The 19,661-nt window shown below is 39.3% G+C and overlaps 3 protein-coding genes across 3 annotated transcripts; 1 reads left to right on the top strand and 2 right to left on the bottom strand.

The window, feature by feature from the left end:
• Positions 1 to 96: 96 nt before the first annotated feature.
• On the bottom strand, positions 97 to 9,172 carry rab3da (RAB3D, member RAS oncogene family, a). Its single transcript, XM_039806724.1, has 6 exons — positions 9,103 to 9,172; positions 8,107 to 8,253; positions 5,710 to 5,943; positions 2,100 to 2,218; positions 1,073 to 1,197; positions 97 to 908 (listed from the first exon to the last, which is right to left on the bottom strand). The coding sequence occupies exons 3-6, from the start codon at positions 5,941 to 5,943 to the stop codon at positions 721 to 723; spliced, it is 666 nt and encodes a 221-aa protein (XP_039662658.1). The 5' UTR covers positions 8,107 to 8,253; positions 9,103 to 9,172; the 3' UTR covers positions 97 to 720.
• Positions 9,173 to 9,344: 172 nt separating this feature from the next.
• pld6 (phospholipase D family, member 6) lies at positions 9,345 to 15,216 on the bottom strand. The gene is made up of 4 exons (XM_039806716.1): positions 15,109 to 15,216; positions 14,028 to 14,209; positions 13,396 to 13,625; positions 9,345 to 10,207 (listed from the first exon to the last, which is right to left on the bottom strand). Exons 2-4 carry the CDS (start codon positions 14,204 to 14,206, stop codon positions 9,939 to 9,941), a joined length of 678 nt encoding a protein of 225 aa, XP_039662650.1. The 5' UTR covers positions 14,207 to 14,209; positions 15,109 to 15,216; the 3' UTR covers positions 9,345 to 9,938.
• On the top strand, positions 15,214 to 18,231 carry LOC120562828 (transcription elongation factor 1 homolog). Its single transcript, XM_039806733.1, has 4 exons — positions 15,214 to 15,317; positions 15,670 to 15,798; positions 15,916 to 15,986; positions 17,016 to 18,231. Exons 2-4 carry the CDS (start codon positions 15,683 to 15,685, stop codon positions 17,078 to 17,080), a joined length of 252 nt encoding a protein of 83 aa, XP_039662667.1. The 5' UTR covers positions 15,214 to 15,317; positions 15,670 to 15,682; the 3' UTR covers positions 17,081 to 18,231.
• The last annotated feature ends 1,430 nt before the right edge of the window (positions 18,232 to 19,661 follow it).

Here is a 19,661-nt window from a genome sequence, read left to right as displayed (position 1 = left end):
GAAATTGTAGAGAACTATCAAACTTTTCCTATTATTTAGAAGTGTTGTTTAATACAGAAATATTATTGAATTGCTTCAAATTAAAACCAGCAGACATACTGTATAGATCCACATCTTTTAATACCCCACTTTTAGAGAGACACAATAACCCTGGCAAAGGAAATATTGAACAAGCATTAACCATTAAAAAAGGTACAAAAAGAAAAATATAAATTAAAAGCACATGACAAAATCCCTCCAAAAGAGTAATAACAAGTCTGGACTGCACACATAGACCTGGAATGACACACACATTTCAGGTACGTTTGACTTTGTACTGAACAGTTAGGAGCCTTCTTCCTCTGCAGGATTACAAGTTCACAGGATACAGTGTGCGGTAAGGAGCCCCAGTGATGCATTTTCATACAGCTCCCACAAGGGGGTAGCATGACATCAGTAAATCACAGTGATCCCCACACCATGCTGATTTGGCTCATGCCTTTCATTCACATTCTCACCTGCAACAGGTGCTGTTCACCCATTAAACAAGAAATAACAAAAGGCACAGCTGCTCACTGCAGCTCTTTGGCATCTCAGTGTTAACAGTCACATTCGAATTACAATGAAGCTGGAGTCACAACCAAGTTGTGAAAAGATCACATCAAAGAAAAAGGGAGCCAAGAAACCATGATAGTATTGAAGTAACATGAATAAGTACATTCACAATGATCTATGTTTCCATCAGCATGCGCAGCCACCCGTGCTGCTGCGGGGCGTCTCCTTCAGGCCGGCCTCCTTGTGATTGGCAAACGGACCGGCATCGCCGTTGACACTCTCGTTCATCTTCTCGCAGATGACGTCCACTAGCTTCTCAAAAACCTGCTTCACGTTGATGTTGTCTTTGGCACTGGTCTCAAAGAACTCGAAGCCTGGAGAGAGAAAGAAGGACTACAGTATGAGTGAGTCAGTATGTTTGATGATTGTCTTGTGTGTTCTTGCTAAGCATGTGATAAAAGTGTGTGTGTGTGTGTGTGTGTGTGTGTGTGTGTGTGTGTGTGTGTGTGTGTGTGTGTGTGTGTGTGTGTCAGCCAACCGAGCTCTGTAGCCAGTCTTTGGGCATCTTCAGTGGGGACCTGCCTGTCCTCTTCCAAGTCCAGCTTATTTCCTAACAGCACTACTTGAGCGTTGCCCCACGAGTACGTCTTGATCTGGGTCGCCCTGGGAAAACAACACAACATTTTCACAAAAACTGTATTGCCTGCAGCCAGTGGAGAAACGTAACAAAGCACATTTACTCAAATGCTGTGCTTAAGTACAGTTTTTGAAGTACACTGATGAAGATGTACTTTACATGAGTGTTTTAATTTACGCTACTTTTTAACACAACAGCGTCGGAGTCTAGTGTGTGTGTGAGCCGATCCGCACCATTAATCGACCACCTGAACCGAACAAACCACCAAATTTATGCATTATAATTGTCATCAGAGACAGAGATGGACTGAGTGCTGCTGCGCCCGTGTGTGTTTGAGAAAGGGAAAGAGAAGGTGGACTGTACACTCAATGCTTGGAACGCTGCTTTTTCATCTTTTGCATCACTACAGGGTGTAGTCCCGCCACGCCAGCTGTCCCTTTCACACGGACGTTGGTTCGGTTCTGTGACTACCTCCGCTGCCAGCTTAAAGGTCTTACTTCTAAACCACAAGGTTTTACACTGTCTCTGATAACACTTTTGCACTCAAGAAATTTTGATTGCAGGTTTTTTACTTGTGACAATTTTATAGTATTTCTACTGTTCCTTAAATATGTAAATAATATGAGTACTTCTTCCGCTTCTTTTTAAAGATGAAGAACTTTCTGTACATGTAAGTAAGGACTTAAAGCTGAGTTACAGAAAAAGCTTCTTTTTTTCTTCTTCTTCCATTTGAAGTTATTCATTTTAAGTATTGCTAGTTATTTTGCAGGGTTTTCTTCATACTTAAACTACTGTAAATATTTTACAAGGACTGGAGGTATATTGTCAGATTTACAAATGCTTCAGCTGTTGGATAACACACACACACACATATTGATATAAACAGTGGTTTAATGGTATAGGACGTTACAGCTGCAGGTCTACCCACCAGTCCTGTACAGCATAGAACGTCTCCTGGCTTGTGATATCATACATTAACAGGAATCCCATGGCTCCTCTGTAGTAAGCTGTGGTGATGGTCCGGTAGCGCTCCTGCCCTGCTGTGTCCTGTAAACACACGACACACCTGAGAAATCCTGGGTATATTTTCTTTTGGGACCAATGACTTATATTGTTTAAACCAGGGGTCTTCAATGTTTTTTAAACCAAGAACCCCTTAGCTGAAAGAGAGACGGATCAGGGACCCCCTACTACTAATATTGTATAAAATTAAGTTGCATATTACACTGGGTGTAGGGCGGCCTAAAGCCTTTATACATACCTTTTTAGTGCATAGAATACTAAGCTATTAAAATAATAATTGTTGGCATGATTTTATAAATCATCTTTTAATGTTTCACATACATGTGGCACGGTGAATCTGGATTTACTGTGTCTGTGTATGGCTACCTTAGTGACTACCTTCCCTATAGGCCAGTAAGCCTATGATCAGTGGGGATTTATATTTGCTAATAATATGTTGGATTCATGTTAAGACATTTTAGTTTTAGTTTTTGAAAAAACTTTCAAAAATTAACAATAATTTGGAGGCCCCCGTGCAGTGACTCTGAGGACCCCCTGAGGACCACCCGTTGAAGATCTCTGGTTTAAACCCATTCTCAAAGGAACAGGGAAAGGACAGGGTTAACTTGGGGAATCATTAACTCTCTTTCTCTTGGTACAGAAGCTAATCCCGTCCGTCATGTGTTGATGTTGCCACACCCTGTAAACACACCGGGATATGCTCTCTGCTTCTTGGCTATGCCTTAAGGGACAGAAATAAGCTCTGCAGATTTTATTTTTCTTCTTTATCCGTGTCTAGATTGTGGGAAAACTGCTAAAGCATTACATAATAACTCTGATGTGGATACATTACTGTAAAACTGCACCAAGAAATAAGACTCTAACTGATTAATCTCATAGGTTTAAATGTTCTCCCCTGATCAAAACGTAAAGCCAGCAGCTGTCATGTACAATATTAATGTCACACTCTATAGATGGAGATTTAGGGTTTGTCAGTGACCTACAGTATATGTTGAAGGGACCACACTGTATAGAGTATGTGTAGGAGTCACAGCATGAGATGTTACCACCGTCTCAAACCGCTTTATGCTCAACTTTGGCACAGGGTTTTACAAAATGAGTTTGTTTTAATGGCCCCATGAAACCCATTCAAGTTGCTCAACAGCCAATAACATTTTACTTTGCACCTTCCTCGTGTTAAAGTATGCAACTGTATCATTGTTAAGCAGAGCAGAGAAGGCCTGCTATGCTGAATACATTAAGTAAAAAAAATAAAAAGATTTATTACTATCATCTAACAGGAGCACTGTGGGTGAGCCCTAACCTTCCACTAACATTCAGTAATAGATCTGTCCTGGGTGTCAGTCTGCACAGTAAGCACATTCAGCTCCAGCAGCTCAAACCCATGCATCTTTCATGAACCCTGCTGTCTGGGGACGATGTTAAACATCAACTGCCATTAACTGCGGAGTGTGAGAAATTAGTTAACGCCACATCCATGACAGGCTGTGGCGTGTAAGAGGGCAAACTAGGAAATGGGGTGAGGACAAACAGTCTATGCTGTGCAACAACGCCTTCAAAAGCACTATTCTCTCTGCCTTTGGTTGAAGCTGCATTTGAGAATCTCTCAACCCCAGGTAAATGCAGTTAAATACCCCAAGTAAATTATAGCTCTGACATTAAAGAGACTGCAGCGTTTTATACTCAATTTTGCTGATATAGTGACTGTCAATGACTGTTTGCTCTGTACAGTATACTTTTTGGATCTGCGTGAGGAGTGAAAACGCTTCCTGAGCATTCTCCTGGAAATTATTAGGAACTCTTCAGACCTTAATGAGTGCCACAGCTCTTTCTAAACTGACACCTCTGCTGTAGGCTAACTAGACTCTTAATGTTTCTTTTCTTTATCCTCGATGAACTGAATGATAATACGACCTTTAGCGTGTTGGGTTTTTGGAGTTTACCCGGCTGTCTCATTTCCACAATGCTTGGCCGCTATTGAGAAAATAATGATTATATGTTTTAGAGTGTGATCAGTATATGGCTTTTCTGATATAGTGGGTCAAATTTGGCAATTTGAACAATGCACAATTTTGTTCCTTCCTGAACACATTTACATGAAAAAGTCTGTAAAATCTGGGATGAGATTAGACTTTTCTTTTGTAAAACACCTTGGATGCATTATTGTTGTCACCTACTTTAAGTGACCCACATCCCTGCTAAAAGCATCTGCTATGGCTTCATGGCTTTGGTTCAATAGAACTAGCCCCAGGCTAACTGCTAAAGGTGCGGAAACGTAAATTAGCCTTAAGAGTATATAAACTGAAGACCAAACAAGGTGACTAATATTTCCAGGCAGTCTGCCATATGTGATGTCAGTTAATAAACAAAGCAACCGCCCTAGGTAGCACCACATATTAAATATCCCAATCAGTGGTAAAAAAAAACTACATACATTAGGTTTTTACACTCAGCACTCTAAACTTTTTATGTGCCAGATTAATTAGAGTTAAATCTAGTCAAACTGTAACACAGTCTGCCAGCATTTACTTATCTGCTGCTGCACTGAGAAAATATCTTTCAGTTTGTACTGGCCTTATCTGCCAGACTTCCACTCTTTCTTCCTGCTGCAGAGGAGAAACCAGACTCTGCGCATTTGGTGGTAAACAGTTTGAAAGCAGGAAGGTGAAGGAATGAAATCAGCTTTGCTTTATGATTCTTTTTCATGCCAGGATAATTTGCCAAGTAACAGAGTACAAACCCCTTAAAATTGAAAAACAAAAAAACTAAATCCTATTATTCTACATGTACTGATTTAAAAAATGTTGCTTTTAAACTACAATAAACTAAAAGAGTAACATAGCTCTGTCTGTCACATATCACTTTTGAGCTTTTCAAGAGTAGAAACAAACATTTAAAGTGTGTGTGTGTGGGGGGGGGTTGCCTTTATAATACCTTCTTCAAAACCTTTACATCTAACACTATTCTAACTTTGGACTCGTGGGATGTTATACTGTAGCTCACTTTACTAAGTTTCAGACAATAATAATAATCATGCCATTTGACAATTTTACAGACACCTTTTGTGTTTATATCTTTCTGTCTTTCTGCTGCAAGATTCTTGTTCTCCATTTGTATTAGTTTTCTTTTCCCCCACTCTTAGTTGGTCCATGGAAAGAAAACATCTGTAAAAAGTATGCACCTGAAAAGCTCTACACCTAATTTTTCACCTTTATAAATGGCACACTAAATACAGTCAAACTGTGAATTAAATGCATTTAAAAAAATATATCATGAGACACTTGTGGTATAGTAGATCAGCATATTTGATGAGGTTGATGTACTTGCATGATTCTTGCACTTTTTGGCTTGTACCCACATGGTTGAGTGCACTTATTGTAAGTCGCATTGGATAAAAGGCCAGCGAAATAACTGTAATGTTATATGTCACTGATTTACATTTCCCACCAGCATGTAGACATTAATATTCCTTTATTGGCATATTCCAAAGATCAATGTGAATTTTTCCAACGTACCCAGATCTGAAGTTTGACCCTCTTGTCGTTCCTGTAGATGGTCTTGACTTTGAAGTCGATGCCCACTGTGCTGACAAAGGCTGAAGTGAAGGAGTCATCTGCAAAGCGGAACAGGAAGGAGGTCTTTCCCACGCTGCTGTTGCCGATGATCAGCAGCTTAAACATGTAGTCAAAGTTTTGGTCGGCTGCGTCTCTCTGTTCCTGGCCCGCCCCTGCATCTCTGGCTAGTGCCATCTATCAAATGAAGTAGGACAAGAGGAGAAGAATGGGCTTTCAGATTCCCTCATACATAACCTCAAACTCATTCATAAAAAAGTATCCACCACAATTGTGAAGTGTTACTAATGGAACCTGTAACTAAGAACACTATGTGATTAATCATTTCATTAATTTAGCAGCAAAAATTATTTATTCTCCAATGTCAGGATTGGCTGCTTTTCTCAGTTGTATATGATTGTAAGTTGTAATTTTTTTTTTTTTTTTTACTGTTGATCAATACATTAAATAAGTCACTTTGGGCTCTGGGAAAATGTTTCCTGACATTTTATACGCTTAATCCATTAAACAACAAAATAGTCAACAGATTTCCTGATATTATGAAAACAATGGTTAGTCGCAGGCAGCCGTGCAAGCAACAATTCACCAGAAAACACACGTATGACAGCAGAAGACTATAGGTACATTTGTGCTGTAAAATAATAAAAACTAAATTAGGATGAATTAGTTGATTAATGGATTAGTCAACTATTTTGTTTTTTCTCTTACCTTTTTTATTATGTATTCTAATAATATTACTATATATGTGATGACAACTTAAAAAGTGAAGAAGAAATAGGACTAGTACTAGCTCTTGCAAAATCCATGGTTACCTCTATACCAGTGTATTACAGAACTATTTGCAACATGTATGTCAACTATGTGCTCAGCTGATAAATCCCCTATGTTGGTGAGAAAATGCATCTAAAGAACAAAAATATATATATATATATATATATATATATATATATATATATATATATATATATATATATCTTGGAGTCTTGTCTTGTCTGTTTGACATGAGTAAGGAGTATGATTTGGCTCCATCGCCAGCCTCCCTGGCTGATACTGGCTTATTTAAAGATTGCAGGGAGACAGCGATGTGGTAAGACAGTACTCCTGTGTTCGAATGTCAGAGTGAGGAATCTTAGCAATTTGAGAATTCACACTCACATACCTGAAATGCATCCAGACTAATATCTAGGCAGATGTTAGTAAATGGAAGTGTTGTTTTAAAAATGGTCTATCTTCCCCCCTCATCCCCCTGAGCTCTCATCCCTGTGTTATGAATCACAACCAGGGCGAGCTCTTTCCACTGTTTCTCCCTCTATCAGTCGCCCACTGCTTGCTCCCTGTCCATTTGTCACATGGACTCACGTTGCAAAACTTATGGGATCAGTGGATGCTGAGCAGTGGGCGAGGGGGCAATGGATTCTCCTCCCCTTCCTGTATATTTCATCCATCATCCACCCGACCATCCATCGACCCACTGACGCTGCCATTTAAACACACACACACACAAACCCTCACACACCCATGTATCTTCCTTGACTCACTCTCATTTTCATCCATCCAACTATGCATCCCTCCTGACATCATCCATCATTATTTCACCCTATCCCAACTCCACAATCTCTCCTTCCTCCATCTTTCTGCATCATAAGGAGCCTGACCCATTCATTCATCCACACATCATCTACCCCTATAAAGAGAAGGAGGGGTGGGGCCCCTCCTTCTCTTTCCCAAAGGCTGAGCTGAGTCCTGTACTCCTCCCTGCTGACTGCGATCTCTCAGGAGACCAGCTCAGCATTACCACTTCCAAGACCATAAAGAGGGACTGGCTGGCGTGCTGCTGTACACACTCAGCAAAACACTAATATCCGCGCATGCGCCCACACATCAATGTGGATAACGTACAAACGGGTATGGTGTGTGTGGAGGTTTATAAGGCTGGATGCAGATGAAAACCGGGCATCTCGCATAAAAGCAACCGCGTCATAATACAACATAAGACTTAACAGCAGATGTTAACATAAAGTTGTTAGGTCAAAAGTAGTTGATGGAAACGGTAAATGGAAATGGGGTGTGCACTTTGAAAGACCAGGCTACGTTACTGTTTGTATAAGGAGGCACATGGGGTCACGACACTTGTTGACACCTAGAATTTATCTAGTTATTGCTACACAAACCAGCCTGCATGTACTACAAACGCAAAGATAAAAGTTTTCTGACATGCGTTAGGTTGACACTGTAGGCTAGTTAGCCTAATTTGCCTAAACTGCCACACCATACGGTAGCTCAACTACAACCTGATGACATTAAAAACGTTTTTGATAACTGTGTTGAAAGTTTACTTACCTTGGATGTTGTTTATGAGTCTGTCTCCTCCGTCCTCCCCGCGGTCATCCACCTCTACCTAAAAGCCGATGGGTGTGCGCTGCAGTAGGGCGCTCCACTTCAAGCGTTCCGCTCCCGGATCTCCAGGCTGTGCATGTGCCTCTATCACTGGGACACCCACCGTGTAACCAAAGTCAAGTCAGCAAGGAGATATAAATCGAACTCCCGGTAAGGATTTTCAAAATAAAACCACACATTTTCTTTCAAACTTGTGAAAATTAAAACCACGGTCAACACATTTTAAAAACCATGTTGAACACATCCGTCATTTGTTTAAGCAACTTTGGAGCAGAGTTGAGTTGTCATTGTTTTAGTTTGTATCGTGCTGTGTTCTGTTACTTTTCATCCTCCTCTGTGATTCTGTGAAATGTTGATATAGTACCATATAACTACTGTATATTATATAGTATTTATACTCAGTAATGTTAATGTGTAGAGCTGTGAGTGACTATGGTATTCCTTTATGTTAGAATTTTGGTTTAAATTGATTGTTTAGACTGAAACTAGTGAAAAAAGCAAGACTCCAAGGTGACATCCTTATATGGCTTGTTTTGACCAACTGTCCAACAAAACCATTGATAGTCAATATCTATATAATGACACAAAAGATTAATTGACTGATTGTGGAAGACTACATTGACAAACTGCATGACCGTTTATCCTGTCAAATTATTAATTTGAAGGCTAAATCACTACATTTCCGGTATTATTCTGTCGTAATTTATGCTTGAGTTTCAATAGTACCTCTCAGGCAGCCTTGCTGTAAACTGTGTTAAATGGCGCAAGCTTTACGCACTAGTAACGCATCCAAACACATGAGATCTCAGTTTAATTGGTCACTTTTATACCGTGGATAAAATATGTTAGCTGATTCATAAAGTCTAACATTCCCATTTAATACGCCGAACTTCAACATGTAAATCGATGAAATATTCCAAAGTCTTAAATCATACAAACCCAAGTAGTCCTGGTCTTCTCAACAAGCATCATCCTGACTGTGAGCATTGCACCCAGGAACATTAATTATGTCCAAACAAGATCAGCTTGCAAACCTCAAAGGATGGCATTGTTAAGCACTGAGAAAACCAGCATGTGCTTGTGCTGTAAGGCCTGACTGTGAATTTAAAACAGAGAAAATCATGTTGGAGCAAGAGAAAAACTACAGCTGTAGGGCAGTGATGCAACAGACCTGCCAAAACTGCAGTGTGAAAGAGGCTTTTTATTGGTGCTTGGCAAAACATCAACATCAGTAGCACGTACACCCTAAACAATACACAGCCAGTTTTTTTAGAATACAGTTATACACATAGTGAACGGTTTCTTTTTTTTAATAAAGGTATTCAACTCAAATTCCTAAATAGCCTATTTTTTTCTAAAATTCCTAAATTCCTATTTTTTTTAAATAAATAAGAAATGTTCTCACCTAACACAAACAGAGGTATTATCTTTAGAACTGGACCACATCTATTTTGTGGATATTATCTTCATCTTAAGCCAAACAGTAAAATATAAGAAAAAAATAAAATCAAACAGGAACTCTTAACTCTAGACATAGCCTGGTAAATCAGACACGTTTTCTGATGCATATTTAAAATAAAACTGCCACGAAACTTCCATCATCTTGAACAGTAACATTGTCACTTGAAGTCCTCCAAAGCCAGAAGTTACAGAACGGAACAAGAAAAGATACAATTCTGTTAATGTTTTGTGGCCAAACTACCTGAACATATTTAACATGCATACCTTCTAACTCAAAGGTTGATGAGCTCTGACTCAATATTTGTTGTGGCTTTTCAGTCCAAGGTTCTGGTAGTACTGTGAGCAGGTTTTTGGTCACTTGAGTGGAGGTATCGGGCTGGATCGTTGTGCATCCATAACCTGTGGAACTCCTTGATGAAGGGTTGCACCAGGTCTGGCTCATCTGTGACAATGACGTTCTCCATGTTGCTCTGCACTGCTGTCAGCGTCCAGTTGAGGGAGCCGGTGATGAGCAGCCGGCCGTCCACCAAGGCAAACTTGTGATGCATGTAAACAGAGCCCACGTCGCATCGTGCACAGATCCCTGCGGAGCAGAGGGTAGACAGGCAAGAAGGTGGAGAATATTCTTTAATGCTGTAGAGATTCTTTGCTATGTAGTCCTGGGTTGTGCACAAAGAATATTAATGAGAATGTGGATATGTTGAATACTACATAAGGTTCTTTCTGTGAATACATAAAAGAGAATTATCAATGAATGTTCCTGCTTTTTATGTCTTTTTTAAATTGAAACAGCAATAGAAAAAAGTACAAAAAAAGTTTTGAAATGGACAGTGCTGACCTGACCTGACGAGTTGTAATATAGAGGGGTAATATATGTAGAAATCAACAAATCTAAATGCATTTGAAAGCTACATTGTGTAAGAATTTCTCCCATCTAGCGGTGAAATTGTATATGACAACCAACTGAATATTACTTTCTAGCCCCTCCCATTCCGAACGCGTTCTAACTCCTACGGTGGCCGTATTATTCCAAGAAGTACAATTTTGTCCGCGAGTGTTCCTTCCAATGTAATAGTTTTAGGTTATTTTGGTACCATTTCATTGCTAACATCAGCTATCAGGTTCCCAAACATAGCAAGCCAATGTCAGTAAAGTATCAGTGCTATCGTTATTCTGTATATTGTACGAGATTAATAGTGTAAGGCAATGTTTACAGCATAGGAGAGAAGCAACGGAGGTTAGGGTTTTTAATATATTTCTCTGAGCAGTATGAACAATGTCAATGAAACCGAAATTAGCTCTTAGTATCTCCGTTGTTTACACGCAGCTGTTCCAGCTGTAGCTTGTCTGTGTTACAACTCCATTACGTGAGTTGTCTGCCAGGGAAATCACGACACATATGATTACTTTTATGTTACAAGGTAGACAATCCTTTTTCATCACTGACACGAGGAAAAGTATCCTAGACGTTGTTCTAGCGTTATGCACAACCATGCTATAGTTAGCCAAGCAATTATAAAACTCTGAATTTACACAAATAGGCAAGATTACCTTTTGAGAAGAAAGCAGGCAACTTCGGTGTACCTTTTTAAAATCCTTGCTCCTTTGGAGGACTTCAAGTGACATCCGCCACTCCAATATTAACTTTGGTCTTGTTGCTTTGCCTGTCGCGTTGTCGTTTTAATTCTCTTTTTAACTTCCTTGGCGACACTGTTACATGTCCTCGAGAATAGGCCCAATCCTCCATTTTCAACAGGCTTTCAAATCTGCTGGCAGTCGCAAGTTATCTTCTCCCCTGGCACTGAGTGTAAAAGCGCGAAAGGCGGAGGTGTAATTTGGCTAATGTATTTTAAAGATGGAGGTGCAACATGGCTGCCGCCATTCGAGCGACTCGCTCATATGTATTCTGAATGGCAGATTCTCAGCGTACGAGAATACTTTGATTAGATGGTGGAAATAATTACACATGAATGAACACATATTTGTGAAAGAACAAAGGTTTTTTCTGCTAAGAATCAACTAAAAAAATTACACAATGGAGCTTTAAAGTTTTGTACTTTCACTACATAAACCATTTCACCACTGTAAAATCATTTCATCAATAGCTTACAACACAATAATGTAAAACAAACACATAAAATCACAAGACACTTATTTCTTGCTCTTTTCCAGACTGAGCAGAAGAAATCATTTGCATAGGGGAACCTGAGAAGAAGCTATTAAATCTGACAAACACTTTTAAACATACAGTAGGCCTTTATATTTATTTCATTTCATTATTGATTTCTTAAATATGTATATTAATTATGATTACTTTTACTACTTGCTATCAGCTTTTCCTAAAGATGTGCATTTATTTGTTATTGTTGAGTATTGCAACTAAAAACTATCTTCTTACTAAATAACTGCAGTGGCTATTTTACATAAACCAAGGACATACAGTAAAAATAATATTGGTTGTAATACAGAATATGCTATGAATACTAAATGCTATTTTAATCTTTTGTATAGAAATAGTTTATCTTCTTTTGTGTACAATGGAAATGACTTTGGTAGGATATTTTGATTTCAGTTTGCATCACACTGTAGACTACTAATTTGTAGATTGGACTGCAGACTAAACTGGGAGAGAGATTAGACATGCAAATTCTCTCTTGAAGGAGTAAGTGCATGCCCCTTTAAAGAAAATGAAACACTATTACCAGGAATGTGTTTATAAGAATCTGTGTATGGTGCTTTTTTAAAAATATGTTCAGCTCAAAGTAAAGAGAGCCAAAAATAATGCAACCGGCAATTAAAGTTTGATGTCTTTCCAGTTTTGGACACCCAGGACGCGGACAGTCCAGAAGATGTCGCTTTAAGATAATTTTCCCTGCCCTTTGAGAGCCTCAGGGAATATTTCAGGGAAATATTTGGACTATCCAAACCAGTGACAGCAAACTAATCCAAAGCACTTAGGTGCCAGTCACATATTGTTACTTGAGGATAAAAAAAGGTTTCTGCAGACAAAATAGATAGATACAGTATGAAAAGTGGAGTTGGTTGTCCCTTGTGCCAAAGTGGTTCTCACGCACGCACGCACACACGCACGCGCGTGCGCACACACACACACACACACACACACACACACTTAGAAACACTTTGCCTGATTAAATTTGCTGTCTGGTTGCCAATTTCTTACTCACTTAATTCTTACTTAACAATACTGTATGCAGTGGCAGTAATTTATTAAATGCAGAGACCTGCGACAGAAAGTGAGACAGTGTGAGTCAGACACGTGACGAAAAATCTTTCAGAGCTTTCAGAGCATGACTACCATAACTCATAGGGAGGTTTATAGTGGAAATCTCCATTCCCCCAGACAGTTCCTATCATCTCTCCATTCACCACTAAGGAACCCTGTGGGACTTACTGACAATGACAGTGATAGTCTAAGAACACAGAGGGAGCACCTTTTATTGAGTAAGACTAGAGTCATCCTTCATGTATTTCAAGTGAAATGTGTCCATTATAATGACCCCACATGGGTTAGTGTGACTTTTGTAACAAATAATATCTCTAGATATTATTTGTTACAAAAGTCACAATAATGTAATATCTCTAGATATTATTTATATATATTTTAAATATGACTCCCTGGGCCTGTTTTTGAAATTGTTTGGCATAATAAGGATGGTTCATCATAGTGACTGTCACACAGCATGAAGACATACTGTATATAGTACTTCACAATAATAATAAAAAATAAATACATGGATCTGTTTCCCTTACCAGCCTTGCGGAGGACCCCTATCTGGGAGCCGGTGATGGCGGCGTAGTCCTTATCAGTGAGGACTCGGATGGTGACGCCCCTGCTATGCAGCGCTAGTACAGCCCTGCTCAGGTCCATGTTGGAGAAGGCAAAGACACACAAGTCCAGAGAGGAGGTAGCAGACAGGATGCGCCGAAGAAAACGAGAGAAAGAGGTCTCTACGCCATGAGGCAACGGGCAGAGACAGGAACTGGAAAAGCCATAACAAGAGAAAATATGAGTTTTCCTACTTACTGTATCACCTGTTGATCTTCTAAAGGGTATACTAATCCTGCATCCCTTTTTTCTGTTTGGATATTCCACCTCTCACCCAGGTTGTCCAGAAGGTGAGGAAACCAACTGCCCAAATTGGGTTTTCTAGGTATTATTTTATGTGAAACACTTATTCAGTAGACAAAACTGTCCTGTTAAGTGGGAAACAATTGGGACGAGGAATGGTAATTGCATTGACTAAATCCACTTACTGAATGCATCTAGGGGCTATGAATTTTTGCATTAGTGGCCATGCACTGTCACAACACACTGGACAGTGATACAGAGAAAATCATATATAGCTTCCTTTTACTCAATGCAGTGATTATGTTTCACTTACTGATGCAATGAGGGAGTGAAGATGTGCTCCACACAGGCCACCTCTGAGGGAAAGAAGAGGACCTCATTGAGGGTTCTCCCAGTCCTGAGGCGCCGGAGGAGCCAGCCAAGCAGCTCCACACTGAGAGAGAGGCCCACCACACCCAGGCTGACCACCTTCACCGTCCACATCATTGACATTTACTACATAACACAATAATGTTCAAACCAATCATGTACTATAATGCAAACTTTCTTATCTTTACATATAATCATAAAATGTTTCTGCGAGTTTTGTCTTACATGATTAAGGCATTTTCATAAAGGTTTCACAAATTGTTAATCATGATTATGCTATCTGTTTTGCGTATGTTTTGTAGTGCTAAAGTAAGTCAATTAAACCATAAGTCCACCTTTTCGATTTTTTTATTTTTTTATTTGATATCCTTGCAAATGTAATATATTTGTGTTGTCGCCTGTTTAAAGACGTCATTTTGGGAAATCATGATGGGCATTTGTCACCATTTTTAAGACAAAAAACGATAAACTGAATTGAGAAAATAATCAGCAGGCCAGTCTATGATGAAAATAATCATTATTTGGCGATCTAATGTCATATACTATAACTGCCCGAAACCTCTGAATGTTGTCTGACAAAATACACATACATTATATGTTATAACAGGAATGCGTTGTATATTTAACCGTTTAGCAGCATATGATTCGTTTTCTGTTCATACTGGCTGATGGATATGGCACCCCATAGAAACAACAACATACATACAGTTACACAATGTTTTAGGTATTTAAATTGTATGCTACTTAGAACTACTTCATTACATACAGAGGCAAATATTGTACTTTTTACTACACTAGCTAAAGTTGCACTTATTTGACGACAAAACCAGCGTTTTCCTCTAGGTGATTCGTACTGTATATTACCATATCAACCCCAAACACTGAGGAAAGAAGACAAACTACGACACAAACGCCATTTAAACCACGCTAACTGCAAATATGTATAAAAAGTTGACAACTTAATATTTCAAGAATTTAGCAGGGCATGTCAAAACATAAAACGAGAATATTTTTAGACAACACACCTAAGCATCTTCTGTCGCCACCACGCGGACTGTGTGTCAGAAGCTGTTTCGTCACTGGCAATCATTTTAACTGACATTTTAGGGAGCCAATGACCGGCCGTGAAGCACACGCTCTCCTCCAATCACTTAACGCGAACAGTTGCCGGTGCCGGGTCTTTTAGGAAGTCTTTTCCTCTCTTTACCGCAACGTGTATCTTCTACAAGCAAAGGTAAACACGATTAAACTTTTACTAGGTGCCATTTATCAATCACGACATTTTTAATAGCTACGGTTAATCGAGGCATATTCAAATATGTTTTCTTACCAAAGTCCATTTAACTCGTATTTTCATCGTGAGGAGATTTACGTTGAAACGTTACTGGAGATCAACAACAAACATGCTAACGTTAGCCTGCTAACTTTAGTTGCTAACAATATTGAGCAGCAGCTGCCGACTGGAGTTGTTCTCTAGTCCATGTTTCTCACATATTTCCTATTTGGTGGTATTTTCCTATCGCAGATGTTCTCCTTGTTAAAGCTGCCTGTTTTTCTTATCTCTTTTTCGCACATACTTGATTCAGTTTGTGTGCAGCAATGGGTCGCCGCAAGTCCAAAAGAAAGCCTCCTCCTAAAAAGAAGATGACAGGAGATCTGGACTCTCAGTTCACCTGTCCATTCTGCAACCACGAAAAGTCATGTGATGTCAAAATGTATTTACAATTTCACCAAATACCTATCATCCCAAGACAACTGCTTCAAGTTTGATTCGTTGATTTCTGATGTGATTGGTGCCAACTTTTTTGTTGTTGTGCTTTTTATGTTAACAGGGAGAGAAGCAGAAATACTGGTATAATATCATGCACAGTCTGCTTGGAGGAGTTCCAGACCCCCATTACCTGTATCCTTATTCGCACATGAATTTTAGATAACAGCACTTTGTCTTGCTCTAACAAAAAAAGCATAACAGAACTGTTTGAACACCCTCATTTAAAAATAGCATACACTTATGTGTATTAGCATTTAGTGTGAAAGTTTGGTCTTACCCTTAATAGTGATTAAACAAAATAATCTATCACGTCCAGTAACTAGTTTATTTACAGGCACTTTCAACTGGATCCCACAAGTGCCCAGTATAATTCATCAGAAGTGCTTGTCAGATAATCGGATAACTTTAGAAACCCCCCTAATGATTAGTAGGAGGCTGTCTGACCATTTCCGTAACTTTCCGCTACCCACTTGACAATCTGTTTCTGATAAGAGTATACCCCAGCACATAGTCCTAATCAGCGAATGGTGTTTGCTCAGTTGTCATGGAGGTGGCTCAGACTACCCTTATCCAGTATCATAAAGATCTCTGCCCACAGTTAAACACATGAACAATATAAAAAATGGCTAGATTACTTTTCCTTCCTCTTTTCACTTGGCAAACAACAACAACGTAAGAACATAAATACAGGTTAATGACAACAACTGTGTAAGCTATATCAACATTTAAAATGTGTGCTCACAAAGAAACACATCGCCAAACAAAATCGCCATAAACAATAAATTATTGACAGCAGCTACGCTGTATGTTCGGCTATATTTACATGATTTTTGGATGAGAAATACTGGCTGTAGTGTTACCAGCGATCATTCAGTCTCTTTCCAATTGGTACGTGTTCAGCTGTGGGGAACCCTACAGTGCATTGGCTGAAGAAAGCTCAAGGAGGCCATTCACATCTGATGCCAAAGACCAACTTTAAACAGTGATGGGTTAGGGTTTCCCCCCAAATACAACCACTTGTTATGTGACTGAAGTTCCACACTTAATTCATGAGATAATAACTTGTGTCTTGATTTCCAAAGTTCATATCATCCGGCACTGATTTAAACACTTACTCTTAAGCAACAAAGTTCCTTTTATCCTTAATCCAATTCTCTTCAGATCTGTCAGAGCCAGTTGACGTGTACAGTGACTGGATAGATGCCTGTGAAGCAGCTAATCAGTAGCCCTCGTGGAGCTGGATGTCTTTCAGGAACGGGATGAGGATGGGGCTGATGGTCCTGGGCCCATTAGGATCAAGCTGGTCAGAGGACATTTATGAAACTTTAATTGTTCACAGGTTTCCATGTGGTCACTTAAGATTTACAGTTGTGTGAACAGCAGTTTCACTTATTTGGTCTTCAGTAGAAAGCGGCCCTGAAGCCTTCCCTTTGTCTTCTGACATCTCCCCCTTCTGTGTAAGATTTCAGCCCACAACTCTAGTTTTGACTCTTGAGATGTATTAAAAAAAATTGAGAGCTTTCTATTTTCAACATTTGTTTTTGTATGGGTCTCAAAAATCCTTTAGCTTTTACATAGAAGTTGTGAATGGAAAACGCGTCCCTCTTTTTATTAGATTTTTTAACCGATAGATATTGTCAGGTGCAGAAATATAATTTTTACAAGAGGCCTGTAGTGTAAGTGAATGGGCTCCCATATTGGCATTTTAATGTGAAATCAATAAAGTAAAATCTTTTTGGTTCGCATTATGAGAAAGCGACATGGGAATATGTGGATCTTGACAGAATCGGTGAGTTGGTGCATTCAAAAGTTGAAAATATTACGTTTTCCACACGTTCATTCTCTATCGTACACTCTGACACACGCAGCAGGGCCTAATTGGAGAGGAAACTTTTCAGGTTTCACTGCCAGGCTTTGCAAAGTGTAGGGTGGAGTGAACTTTTTCTTTGGTTAAATCTTAACACAGTTCAGCATGATGTTACGGGTTGTGTGTCCACAGCTCTCCTCATCCTCATAAAGACGGTTGTGTCACAACATTAGGTCATTCCACTGGAGAGAGGAATGGACGTGTGAGATTTAGGCTGAGCTGCTAAGTTCAAAGGTTTTGAATTCTTAAATCATTTAGTTTTTCACTCGATTGTATGTTTTTAGCTTACATGTTTGAGAAATACAAAAATTCATTAAGTACAAATTGTTATGAAGCGGACTTTTAGAAAATAGTGTTTTCTTAAACTGTAATCAAGTGTTAATATTGAGTGCTTATTTTCCTATGCAACAGCCTTCGGTGTTAAATAGCATAAAAGCACGCTGTTTTAAAAAAAATGTTATCAATTTGATAAGTGTGATCTTGGAAATAAAGCAATAACACTTAATACCAGTACGTGTTGGTTGGTTTTTATTTTATTGTATAACTAACTAAACACACGATAGAGTAGGTTTTCTTTTTGTGATCAAGAGGTGGTAGTTTGAACTTGATTTGATTTAGTTGAATGTTTAGTCTTTTTTTTTTTTTTTTTTTTTTTTTAATGGGGAGATGGAAATAAAAGAATCCCACATCATAAACATCCTGTACAGAACTGAGCACCACCAGCTGGTGACAAATGGAGGGACAACCTCAGAATTAGGGTTTAGATGAACTGTCAAAGAAATTGAGATTTAATAAAGACAATGGTTACAAAAATACTTGAGTGTCAGTACTGAAATAATAAGAAGCCTTGACTTGATATATTTTATAGTAAAAGTAGAATTAGGTGAAAGAACACACACAAAGACCTCCAAATGTGTTTTTATTTTGAGTTTGTACTGTTAGTGTTGACGATACACAGGTGTAGTCAACCATGCAGAACACAGCTTTTTGGTTCAAAGAAATCCAAGCACAATGGGATACCCTCAGCAAGTGAATGGATGATGACCCAGAAGAACACTTTAAAAAAATTCTTTTTAATAATTGCTGCACTTAAATTCAAAGGTGTCAAAGACACTGGCAGTGCCAGTTTCAAAGTAAAATGTATGTGTGCACGGCTATTGATCTACTCTCCTGTGACATCTGTGACCGTGACACATTTTTAGGAGTCCAGTATCCATTCATCCCCACAGAGCACAGGATGTAGCAGATCACAAATGAAAGAAGACACAGTGTAGCGAGGCTGTGCACCAGGCAGGGCTGAGTGATAATAGATGAGATGTGGAGTGCCTGCCTGGGCTCTCCACCCAGGTAAAGTGTCTCCACGCGCACACGCACTGCACTGTGTATTGTGTTTGATGATGGACCCCAGCTGGAGATGTATTGACGACGCCTTATGAAACATGCTGGAGGATGATTACAATGGAGAATGATTATCACTTAGTCTCTTGTCTGTCTCTGCACGTCCCCTCCCACTCCCTCCCCCTCTCTTCTATATCTCGCTCCTTCTTTCTCCTCTCCCATTCAGCACGCGAGGTCAAGTGTCACTCCGTCTCCGTTGTCAAGGCTGCCAATCACCCACACAGTGAGTGCGAGGCAACTGTTGCCAAGGAAACAGCGATTCGGTTGCTAGGCACCTGGAGCTGTGCTCACAATAGTCATTTTGTTGCTTAGAAGCACACACACATACATACAGAAATACACACAAAACCACAGAAACGGCTTTGCCAAATCAACAAGTTTACTCAACGTCAGTGTAAAATTCGTATACATTATAATTACAAACTGTGCTAATAAATAAGAGATTTGCTTGCACAGTAATAAGAAATCATGGAATGGTACATGATAAGAGAGTCATTTATCATTGGTACATTTGCAAACGGATGCTAATATATTGCTGAATT

Source organism: Perca fluviatilis, chromosome 1 (assembly GCF_010015445.1).
Source record: "Perca fluviatilis chromosome 1, GENO_Pfluv_1.0, whole genome shotgun sequence".
NCBI classification, from domain to species: Eukaryota; Metazoa; Chordata; class Actinopteri; order Perciformes; family Percidae; genus Perca; species Perca fluviatilis.
This window is presented reverse-complemented; position numbering and strand designations above follow the sequence as displayed.